Raw genomic sequence first — 12,389 nt, forward strand, 5'->3', positions numbered from 1 at the left:
TGGTTAACTGGCACAGAACAGTCCAGTGCAGCACCCCACGAACCCCTGACTCTGCCCTGGTGGGAGGGGACAATCAGCACTCACAGGAATTCACGGGAAAATAAACTACTGCCTTAGGGAAGGGTGGCAACCTTCCCCTCCTCTTTCTAAAAGAAGCAGTGAAATGAAGAGAGGTGAAGCCAAAGCTGCCATGAGACACAGGGTAACAAACACACACTTGGAAGTGTTTGTAACAACGCTTGACAAAGCCAATAAAGGAGCAACACCCGCTGCTCCCTTACTGAAATCCCATGGAAAATCACCTTATGACTGAAAGGATTTTGAGGAGCTGCTGCCAAGGCACAGGTCTCTGCTGATGCTGTGCTCCTGACGCCAGTGAGCAGCACAGTGACATCTCAGATCTCTGCAGCCAGTGCCTTTCTCAGAAGGCACAGGGAGATCACCCGTGGCTCCTACCAGGAAATCTCACCCCTGCACCAGCTTTCCACATTCCCATGGGAAGGAACAGCCAGTCCAGCCTCCTAAGCCATCAGGAAAGGGAAGAGCACCAGAGCTGAAAGAAAGGGATGTTGGACACTGTCTGATCTTCCTGGCACTACCACACTACACAGCCCAACAAACAAGGCTTAGCAAGAATTAAATACGAAAGCATTTGATCCGTGAGGCACGAATATTCCAAAGGAAAAGGTGGAGAAGAAGAAGGAATTGACTTTACTCAGACACGTTAAGTGAGTTCCTCTGTGGCTTCAGGAGCTGCTGCTGGGGCCGTTTGCGCAGGACAAGGACGTGGCACAAACTTCAGCTGAGGCTGACAAACCCGAGCAGGGAGAGGCAGACTCTGCCAGCACCGAGTAACAGCGCCCATGCTGCTGCTCCACTCACAGCTTACTGCTCAACATTTTGATGTCTGGGCACAGGCTGCAGAATTCAGGCATTTCTACACCCAAAAATACACAAAGATTCCAGGTTTAAGGGTTCTCCTTGACCAAAGGAGACTCATCCAAACCATTACTGTTTCAAGCATCCTGTTCCTACCAAGTTCAACTGTTTGCTTTAACTTAGCTCTATTTACAGTGAGGTTTGAGTCCCTTTATGGAGCTAAACAGCACCCTCAAGGACTAAAAGAAATTATCCCTACGTGCTCGCAATTACAAGCAAGACTAACTGGCTGAAAGACGCAATTTACTCTCATTTTTCTACCCTCTTTTCTTCCTTAAGGTTTTCTTTTGTGTGTGACTGCAGTTTAGATAACAGTCTTTAAAAAGTACCTCTCCAATACACTGTATAAAACTAACTCAGGGGGAATGAACCATGTACACATCAAATGATCTTAATATTTCAAATGCAGTTGTCTCTCTCAGCTACTTTATTTCCCTTCTGTATAATCCAAATAGTAAATAATGTCTCTGCAGAGCAGTAAGTGCTTCAGATTTTTTTAGAAAGTATATACTGTACAATACTAAAATCATCTTTGGTCCCAAAAATAAGGAAATTACACATTTACATTTGCTTTTGTTTCACAAAGTGAATCAGATAGAGTTTTTAAAATTGCCGTTCTGTTTTGCCTGGGAGCTGTGCTAGGCTCAGGGCATGATGTGAATCCTAAATCCTGGCATTCCCCGCTGAAGGACACTCAGCCCTCCTGCAGCAGCCCCGGGGCCATTCCAGCCCCGCTGGCCAAGGATCCCACTGCAGGAGTGACTGCCCCACTCTGCTCCCGTCACTGCGGCTCAGCAGCGCCTGGGACCTCGCTCCACAAACACCCCAGTATCCCTTTTCTAGGCCAGGAAAGGTGCAGGGGTGTGAAAGGTACAAACTCATAAACAGAGGGAGGCACAAGAGCTGTGGCCCAATCACAATGAGATCTGGGAATGCCCCTTCAGCCCCACCAGTGACCGAACAGTCCTGACAAAATCCCTGTGTGACACCATCCTATTCCCTGATTTCAGATGGCAGCCTCTGTCTAAAGGCACGGATCTTCTGGAGAACTGTATTTTGTATTTCAGTAGGTGGGTTTGGCTTGATTTTGGCATGGGATGTTTGGGTTTTTTTGTTTTGTTTTGTCTGGTTTGGGTTTGCTTGGAGTTTTTTACAATCTTTATACAAACTGCTTTGATGGCAGTTTACAGTTCCAGAGTGGGTATGCTTGTGCTACTTCTAAGAAGTCTTTTAGCAATTGACATTGCAAACTCTGCCAGTCCTGGGCAGTGCTGGCAAACAGCAGGGCTGTCACAGCAGTTCTGGCAATACCAAATTGTTATTTCTTACCACCCTGGTCATGGAACTGCCCTGTACTGCTTGGGGGATGCCCCCGGGTGAGACAGCCCTCTGTGGAATGTCTCTGTTCTAACCCAACACCAAGAGCTGGTTCAATCTTCCTTTAAACTGGTGTTCCCTTTGGCATTACATGCAATAAAGCACAATAAAATGTTACTGAAGGAACTGGTAAACCATCAATCACTAAGAAAATGCCAATTTTTCTTAACCTTGTCAGTAACTCTGAATTTTAATCTCCATCTTAGCCACTAAGGTGAAATGCACTGTAGATGTCAATACACTGAAAATGAAAAGGCATCACCTTTTTCTTCACTCATCAAAATAACTCTCTGTTGCTCATTTTGAATATTGCAGCATTAGGTTCACACTTTCACCGTTCCAGCTCCCTGCAATATTAGAAAAGCCTAGGCACTTCTCCTGATCTCCTGTTTGGTGTAGCTTGGCTTTCATGGTTAAATAACTTCTCCACAATACACTGCCCGTTGTTCTTAAGGCTCCAGGTGCTGCAGTCACCCTGAGCGCTGCAGCTCCAGCAGGACACAGAAACTCAGGCAGGCATGGCAAACAGTTCCAGCAATTGCACGGATTTGCATCTTCCTCACACCACAAAGGAGTTCAGCTCTAGAGATCTCCTCCCACACACACTGTCTTCACACAGGCACACAAATGCCAAATAATGCACTACAGACATAAAAACAACAAAGAAGCAGAAAAATATCAAGAGATGTCTTCCTAAAAATATTGTGACGTTGCCTAGCCAATTACTGCTGAATTTGAGTTCTGAGTAGAGAAAATGTAATTCATTCACTGGAAGTACACAGAAAATAAAAACTTCAACTAAGTAAAACTATTTCTAAACAAATCAATATAATCATATTATTTTCCAATTTGCTAAATTCATTTTCCAGAGAAACATGAGGGGAATAAATCTGCAGAAACACCCAGTTGAAATAAAAATCAGGTTTACCTATTACCCATTTAGGTTTAGTTTTAGAACAACCATCCTTCCAAAAAGAAATATTTACCTTACACGAATCACAACACTGTAACCCTAGGAACGTTTTAAAAGCATATAAATTTTTGCTAGCTCTTGCTTACCTTGGGCTTAGAGGGAAAGCAAGATCTAGCAAAAAAAAAAAAAAAAAAAAGAAAAAAAAGAAAAAGAAAGCCACGGCTGGAATGTAAGCCTATAGGATGACAACCCCTTCATTCTCTACTGTGCACCTTAAACCCCTTTTCTCCACCCCGTCTCCTAAATGTATTTATTTCCCCACTTGGGAACGAAAAGTGGAAGGTGTCCCAGCGCGAGCAGGCAGGCACCTGCTCCCGCTCGGCGCGTCCCGGGCAGCAGTGAGCACCAGGCTCAGCCCAGCCCCGAGGGGCCGGCACGCGGCACCCACGGGAGCACACGGCACCCACGGGAACACGCGGCACCCACGGGAGCACGCGGCACCCACGGGAGCACGCGGCACCCACGGGAACACGCGGCACCCACGGGAACACGCGGCACCCACGGGAGCACGCGGCACCCACGGGAACACGCGGCACCCACGGGAGCACGCGGCACCCACGGGAACACGCGGCACCCACGGGAGCACGCGGCACCCACGGGAGCACGCGGCACCCACGGGAACACGCGGCACCCACGGGAACACGCGGCACCCACGGGAGCACGCGGCACCCACGGGAACACGCGGCACCCACGGGAACACGTGGCACCCACGGGAGCACGCGGCACCCACGGGAGCACGCGGCACCCACGGGAACACGCGGCACCCACGGGAGCACGCGGCACCCACGGGAACACGCGGCACCCACGGGAGCACGCGGCACCCACGGGAGCACGCGGCACCCACGGGAACACGCGGCACCCACGGGAGCACGCGGCACCCACGGGAACACGCGGCAGCGCTCCAGCACGCAGGCAGGGCAGAGCCGCGCGCGGAGGGAGCGGGAGGACACACAGACAGTTTGGGATGGACGGGCCACGCTGGCTGAGTTATTGCTGAGTGCCCCCGGCGCCGGGGCACAGCCGGGGCTCCCGTCTGCTCTGTGGATGCCCCTCCTCCCTCAGCCAGGGCAGGGCTGCTCTGTCTCTGGGGCGCGTGCAGGAACAGCGGATCCACGCGGAGGGAAGGAAACGGCCGCGCGGTTAATCCAAAACGACGACACGCCTCAGCGCAGACATATATTACATAATCTACCAGCTATATAATATATGCACGTGTGGATGTGGAGGTCTGGAGGGGATCTTCCTTTTGAACGACCAACGTTTTCTGCCTCCGCGACAGCAGCTTCTGGCTCAAGGCATCTCTGCACACGAGCAGGGCTGGGCATCCCGCGCCACCCTCGGATCCGCCTCTTCCTCCTTAAATAAAGCAAAACCCCTTATTCCGAGAGGGAGCCGAGCGCTTGTTTCCCTTTCAGTCCCATCTGAGGGTGGGTCTCACGCGTCCAGGCGCTGGATCTCGGGGCGGTGCACCACCTCCCGGGACTCTGTCCGAGCGCGGATGTAGTCGCTGCTCTGCCGGCCGCTCTGCTGCCTGCTGCTCACCCGCCACTTCTGAACCGCCAGAAACGTGTTCACAGCGTACACTGCCACTGCCAGGAAACCAAACACCTGCGAGGAGCACAAAGAGTTGTCACAGACGAGTTTGGAAAACGAGAAGTAAAGTAGCTTCGCAGCAAAGTCCTCAGGAGATCGGTTTCCTACGTTATTTGCACCGACAAATCGTCGTGGCCTGGGAAATTACGTTTTTCTTCTCAACGAACCGGAGAATCTGCAGAAGTGGCTAAGATCAATGATCCCAGAAAACAGAGTTCTCTGACTACCAACATGACAATTAAATCCAATGACAATTAATTCCTCTTGTAAAGAAAGCAGCTCTTCATCCAAAAGCTCGTTTATTCCTCAGGGTGCCCACAAAAAGTGACAAGTCCAGAGCATCAGCCTGGAGAAGCAGCTGCTTTGCAGTTTTTTCTCTATGCTTCTGCAGAACTCATGTGATTTTAAGAACCGGGTTACAAAGAAAAAAAAATAAAAATAGTAAGTGGTCACCAACTCACGCACAAAATTAATTTGTTCAAACTCACTGTTGTAGATTTAAAACCCTGAAGTGCTACTACACTCACTCCACAGAACAAAAAAATCATCTGTACTGAGCAAGAACTCAGCAAATTATGTGTAAGCAGCTTCAGTTCCTTCTGACTTTTTGGCTCTATCTTTTCCATAGGCTTTCAACATAGAGCAGGATCATGTAAGGCACCAAAGAGAAAGGCAAGTTCAACTGTAAAGTGTTCTCTGGAAGCCATTTTTCTGCTGTTCTTGCCTTAAGCCTTCAGACAAAGTTCCAAGGATGTTAACACTCTTGAAGTAAGAACTGTCTCATAGCAAATTGTGAAAGCAGAAGTAAATTGTGATGGCAAAGGCAACAGGTGTATTCAATCAATGAGCAGAAGTTAATTTTAATACAAGAGTCAGATATAAAAAAGTTTAAATTCTTACCACAGCAGCAATTTCTGCTCCAGTTTTATGGTTTAAAGCAGCCAGTACTACAGAGGCAATGAAAAAGAAGAAAGTGCTGAGTCCAGTGTTGACCAGATCCTAAAAAAAATAAATTCAGTAGCATTACTAAATGATGTTTGCTTTATCAGAAGGGATGACACAGAAGGCTGGAACGAGAAGTGCAGCAAGGACTGGCAACCCTTTGCCAGTCCCTGTGCAGTTTCCCAGGGGTCCCACAGGACCAGCAGGAGTGTGAGCTGCAGTCCCACAGCACCCAGAGCACCCTGCAGCCCTGGCACATCACCCCTGACAGCAGGGTGAACCAGCCTGGCTGGCTGAACCCCTGCTCCTCACATCCCAGCAGAGCTCCTGCCCTGCCCACACACTTTCCTACCCTTTCCTTGAGGCCTGCATTGAACAAAACTCCATGTCCTGTGCCACTTCTGGGAGTAACAGCTGCCAGCAGTAAAAGAACAGAGATTTTTACCTATTTATTGCATCAAACTGATGTTTCAAGCAGACATTTTAGAACATGCACAGCAACAAGCTCAGGGAAAACTGCTTTGCTCCAGGCAAAGAAAAACAACTTGCTCCACGCAACTCCTGTCGCATGTGCTGCACACGTCACTGGTGTTCAGATGGTGATGCTGCCCTGCCTCACCTCACACAGGGTCCTTAACAGTCACTGCAACCAAAGGGAGAAATCTGAATGGCAGCTATTTGTACTAAAATTATTACATCAATACAAGATTAACTGATCAGACTCAAGGGAAAAAAATATTCAAGGGTGTAAACAATAGAAGAAACCAAGTCTACATTCATTCAGACAAGGTGTTCAGTGTGCTATCAGGACAGCTTTCACATCTGATGTGTATGGACGCTGCAGTGTCTGCACACTCCTGCTAAATTGGGGAACACCATTCCCAAACCACAAAACTACCAGGAATGAACAGATGAGGTCAGGGTGGAGGGACCAAGAAAGGACAATTCAGCACAAACATCAAATCAGTGAAAAGTGAGTACTATCATAGACAGAAGGGATGGAAAGAAAACCTTCATTCAAGATTGCTGTGCAACTTACAGGCTGGAGGTAAAAAAAAAAAATAAACACACAAAACAAAACCACAGTGAGCATGACAACTCCCAGCATATAAAAATAATCACAATAATTAGAATTCAAGGACAATCTGTTCTACTTGACTCTCTTCCCCCGTATGCAAGGCAAGCTCACTTCCTGTTACAGCTCCTTCACTTTTTCCATTTTCTTAATAATTCTTTTTTCCCCAAAGTGCATCTCGTGAAGTGCAATGAGAAGTGAGGCTTAGAAGACTTAAGACATAACTCTAAACTTCCTGTGCTGGGTATGAATCCCACAGCTATGTTCCAGTTACACAGCACAAGGGCTTTGAAGGGAACAGTGCCACCCAGCCAGCCCCAAAACATCTCTTTTCCCAGCCACGATTACAGAACGCTGCAGAAAGTAACTGCAGAAATGGAAGGTTCTGGCAGTGTGTTATTCACAGAAATTCACACAAAATCTATTTTAAGGCTACTGACTCAGCAACAGCTGGTTATCAAAACTGAGTGTCCAGACTGCATGAGGCACCACCGTGGCCTGATCCTCATCTCAAACAGGGACTTTCCCAAGGAATCAGAGAGGCTCCCATGGCTCATGGCCACTCCCATGTCCAGATGTCATTAACCCAGTCAGACCCAAACTCTAATCAAATAGCACAGAAACAGAAGCAAATTGTGGGTCTCACAAATTCCTACCTTTTTTTCACCTGCCTGCATATGGAGATTTTTTTTTTTATCCCTGCTCAAGCTCACTGAGATAGATGCTACCTGACAGATGATCAAACAAATCCAAATTCTATTAACTAGCTTTTGCGGCTTTAATTACTTAACTTTTGCTTTGCAAAGATAAAGTTTAAACGTTATATAAATAGAGGTATTAGAAAATACATGGCACTACACAACTTCTCCAAGAGTTTCCCCTCTGCAGCTCTGAGCTGACAGCTCTAACTGTGCTCCTGCAATTGCCAGCATGAGCTGTGGTTCTCAGCTGCACAAACCTTCGACACTTCCACCAAGTCTCTATGTAAATGTACGTCACCAAGAATGGCGAAACTAAATACTGAGGAGAGGGCAGCTCTTGGATAATTAAAAATATATAAATTAATTCAACTCAAGGTCAAGTTGTGTATTTTACTACCAAAGTACATCTGGTATCTACAGGAAGGACCTGCAGAACAGAGACAAAATCCTAGAAGAAATAATTCAGAAGTACTTAGTAATTACTGCAGGCAAGCATCTCGAGAGGTGCTGCCATGACCAAAAAGGGAGAAAAATCACTTTTGCACTCCTTTGGACATATGGACACGACAGGAAGTTATCTTACCTTTGCAAGGGACAATGGAATGCTGCATCCTGTTCCAGTATCCACATTTTTAAAAGAATGTTAAAAAATTGGACAGGGTACAAAGAAGAGCCACAGAAGTTATTGAAAGGAGGAGAAAATTTCTCACAGTGTGACTCAAAAGAACCTAAACAGCTCTGAATATTAAAGACATTGAGCTGTGTACGTGAAGACACCGGTGTTCAAACAATTAAAAATACTGGTTGTTTTAAAAGCTTAACATCAGAAAGCCAACAAAATTAACAGCAAAACAAAATCAATAGATGCCAAGTTAAGGCAGAAGTCATATTCAATATTCTAAATAACTATAGGAGACCTAACCATCAGAACAAGCAGCCAAAGATGTATTCAATATTCTACCCTTCCACTTATAATCCAGGTTATGCTTTTTCAGACACACACATTTTGTACTTCCTTAGTACCATACTTAAAGACTACATGGATGGCACGTGACGGTCTGTGATTTATGGGGTCAGATGTGCTCATTAATTAATCCTGTTGAACTGACATTTCGAACCTGTCCCCGTGGGGACCTTCCCAAAGGAGCCCAGTGTAAGCAAGAGGGCCAGGCCTGCCCACAACATGACACATTTATCACCAGCTCCACACTACAAATGGACCTGAAGGCTTCTTTCAAGCTGTAAAATACAAAATCCTGCTGAAATTAAACTGCCAATGCTTTTTCTAATGTACTTCGATAGAAGCACATCAGGAACTTGACATCATCACTGGCATTTTATTCTAGTTTACTTTTTACAAAGAATATCAAATTCCATACAGAGAATTCAACAACTTAAATCTAAAGAAGTGATTCTATCTTGAGGCTCCAATTTATTCATCTCTGCAACTTCATTTTCCCTGTTTAGGTCAAACCTTTCTAATGTAATTAACAACCGATTCACATTCATATGATAAGGCTGGTTTTTGTAAAAGCTAAAATGAAAATGATTTTATACCCCCAGAGCAAACTGTTTGGAGCTTAAGGAGCAATGACAGCACTAACATTGCCATACACACATGTAATGGTTAACATCACAGATGCACTGTGCAGTGCAGGTCCTTAATCCAAAATGTGGGAGCTGCTGCTTAGAGCAGAAAGATAAGACAAGCTAAAAAAACCCAACAGTTTTGGTTGAAGTAAGAGGAGAAATAAAACAAACTACAGCAAGAAGCAGAGGACACTCCCTAAAATATTGCAAGTTTTTTCCATGTAAGAGAAAATGAATAATTGTGACAATAAGAAGAATAAACTAATTGAAAAAAGACGAGCTGCTTCAAATCTGGCCATGATGGAGCTAAGTTCTTGCTATTATATTTATACACAAAGTAAAACTACATCACAGAGGTAGAAGAATTTCTGCTGAAATTACAGCAACCTCACGAGACAGTATGCAGTGCCATAAAATACTGTACAGAGCTGCCATCCATAACAGAATCAAATCTTTGTGCTGAATCAAAGCCACTCCAGGCTGCTGCTGCTTCCTCTCTTCTTACCAAAATGATTGCAAATGAACAAATTTGACTTCTGGTCACTTGCTAGCTTATTTGCAAGTTATTCTGTTCAGTCCCCAGTGGTTCTGTCAGTCCAAGGGAGAAGAGCCAAGGCCATGGATTTGCTCTCTGTCCCACTCAGGGGGAAGACAAGGCAGAGGAGGTGTTGTAACTCGTGGATGAAGATGGGCTTATGCCAAGATAAATGTTTTTATGCTAGAAGAGGGCAAATCAGCTTTTGTTCTGCTGATTCTGCTGTGAAGGTGGGAAGCCCCATTCCATGATTCTGTGACCATCCCACACTCTTGTTTTCAAGGGTCCAGGCAGGTACAGCTCCTGGATTAATGAGGATGGAAAAGCTGAACTGGTGCTACAAATGAGAGCTCTGTTAACAGATTGGCAACTGCCACCAAATCGCTCCTGAAATCTTGCACGCTGCTGCTCAGCCTTTCAGGCTGGGCCATCACCAGGAGCTGCTTCTGAGGCTCAGAGGCTTCAGTAACATCCACACATCTTTATCCATAGCTGCCCACAACATCACACAAGCTTTTAAGAATCATTCAATCAAAATTCCTGCCCAGCTTCTTTATCCTGTACGTCACCCTGCTCAAGTGACCAGGTACTCTTTAAAAGGCAGACAGCGCCGTATTGCAGCTGACACCCGTGTAAACAGAGATAGGACATTTAAACTGGTGGTAGCTCTTGTCATTTGCTTTCTGAAATCCGAACGTTTACATCTAGATGGAGATTAGAGTGGCTAAACTAATGTACTCAGGAAGAAAAGCCTGCATGTTAACAGCCTGACTTTGCCAAAAAGGGTGACAGAAGTCAGTGACATGCTGGTGTCATGATTTATCTTCCACAGAAGACAGAACCCAAAGTAACACTTCCTTTCAGTTTTGTTTGGGTTTGCTGGTTTGTTTGTTAGGGGAAGGGGGGGACAGTGTGGTTATTAGTATTTTTTTAATTATTATTTTAATTTTTTTGGTACAATGACCTTAATTTTTCCTCCAAGCAGTAGTTTATTTGCAAGGTTTGGGAACATCTTTCCTTGCTTCTAGATGAAGCTATCACGTAGAAGGTTACAAACAGTCCTTTAAACCAAGCATCTCTGGTCAAACTCCCAGAATTTTGTTCTGTTATTAAACACTGTTTGAGTGTTTTGCACTACAATTAAAAATGAAAACAATGGTTCATCCAGCAATAGTAAGTGCTAGGTAGAAAGAGCCAAATTAACCGTTCAAGCATTAATTGCCATCTCTTTTTCCACTCATATACTTAGTTACCTAGGTAAACACAAGATTCACATAAGCACTGCTTCCCCAACAGAAGAACGCATGAACATAAATTTCAGAAAGTTACTGTCACAAAGCAATAGACTGCACCTGCAATAACTACCAAAATATATGATGTTTCTTGTATTTAAAATTTAAGACTGTCTTTATTACAGAGTAACATTTACGCCATGCACCAAATGAGAACAGTCCATGAAGAGCCCAGAGGAATTTAATTCTAACAATTGTTTTCAAACTTATAAAATGTTCATTTTTATCCTTAATAGGTGCTGCTATTTTGGGAGCAGTAAACATAAAGGTCGAGGATGACTGACATAATTTTTCATTCAGCAGCTAAGGAAAGCAAGATCTTTGTTCAAAATAGAAGGGGGAAAAAATAAATTAAAAATAGAAGTAAAAATCAAGATTGCCCTGTGAAGGCCTTTGAACTACAGCTTTGTGATTACACTCCGCAGAGGCAAGGCTGCCACAGGACAGTTTGTCATTGAGGCACCACATAAAATTTTCTGCCAACTCCTTCAAGTGTCAGTTGCTTTGCACATGAATTTTCACTGCTGCAACAATGACAAACACCCAACCCTGCAGAGATGATGAAATCAATGTTCAGGCAGCACAGAACTCCCCAGCTGGTCTGTGTGTTCTAACACACACACCTGGGTCCTCTTTGCTCTCTGGTGCTTCCCTGGGACTGAGTCCAGCCCAGTGGAACTCTCATTTTATGCTGTGCTCTCTGCCTCACTTCTGAGCTGCTCTAAGCTGAAAAGCTCTGCAGTCAGAACTGGAGTCCCCAAAAAAACTACCACAACTCCAGTGAGTGCTTCAAGAAAATAATTTAAAACAAAAAATCAATGCCCAAAATGTCTTGGAAGTTGGTGTGGGTTTTTTTCTACACACAGACAAATAGCTCATTCTGCTGGCTGATCATGCAATGATTTACATTGGTACTCAGATAATCAGGTTTCCCTTGTCACACCAACTCCCATCCAAGGGACACTGCCAAATTCCAGCGTTCCCAGCTCCTTGGCACCACTGAGGTGTCTCCCTGAGCAGGAGAGAGGATCCCAGTCCCAGCACAGCCCTGGGCAGCAGATCCCAGTGCAGGATCCCAGTGCAGGATCCCAGTCCCAGCACAGCCCTGGGCAGCAGATCCCAGTGCAGGATCCCAGTCCCAGCACAGCCCTGGGCAGCAGATCCCAGTGCAGGATCCCAGTCCCAGCACAGCCCTGGGCAGCAGATCCCAGTGCAGGATCCCAGTCCCAGCACAGCCCTGGGCAGCAGATCCCAGTCCCAGCACAGCCCCAGGACTCCAGCACCTTTCCTGCCCAGCCCTGCTCCTACAGGGCCTGCTCACGCTCACCCCTTGGATACCAGACTTCAGCTCTCCCTGCACATCACATGAGAA

General features: G+C 45.7%; 1 protein-coding gene across 2 annotated transcripts in view; it reads right to left on the minus strand.

Annotated features, from left to right (window-relative positions):
- Positions 1–4,229: 4,229 nt before the first annotated feature.
- Positions 4,230–12,389, minus strand: part of CMTM4 (CKLF like MARVEL transmembrane domain containing 4) — a 30,614-nt gene continuing 22,454 nt past the window's right edge. Inside the window, exons 3-5 of one of the 2 annotated variants that reach the window (XM_040075057.1) lie at positions 5,783–5,881; positions 4,728–4,897; positions 4,230–4,638 (exon numbers count right to left, since the gene is read on the minus strand). In XM_040075057.1, coding sequence (XP_039930991.1) covers positions 4,485–4,638; positions 4,728–4,897; positions 5,783–5,881 — 423 coding nt within the window. In that variant the 3' untranslated portion in view covers positions 4,230–4,484. Of the gene's footprint in view, positions 4,898–5,782; positions 5,882–12,389 lie in introns of both variants that reach the window. The other variant, XM_040075056.2, reaches the window with a different exon arrangement.

This window comes from Hirundo rustica, chromosome 11 (assembly GCF_015227805.2).
Source record: "Hirundo rustica isolate bHirRus1 chromosome 11, bHirRus1.pri.v3, whole genome shotgun sequence".
In the NCBI taxonomy this organism is placed as follows: domain Eukaryota; kingdom Metazoa; phylum Chordata; class Aves; order Passeriformes; family Hirundinidae; genus Hirundo; species Hirundo rustica.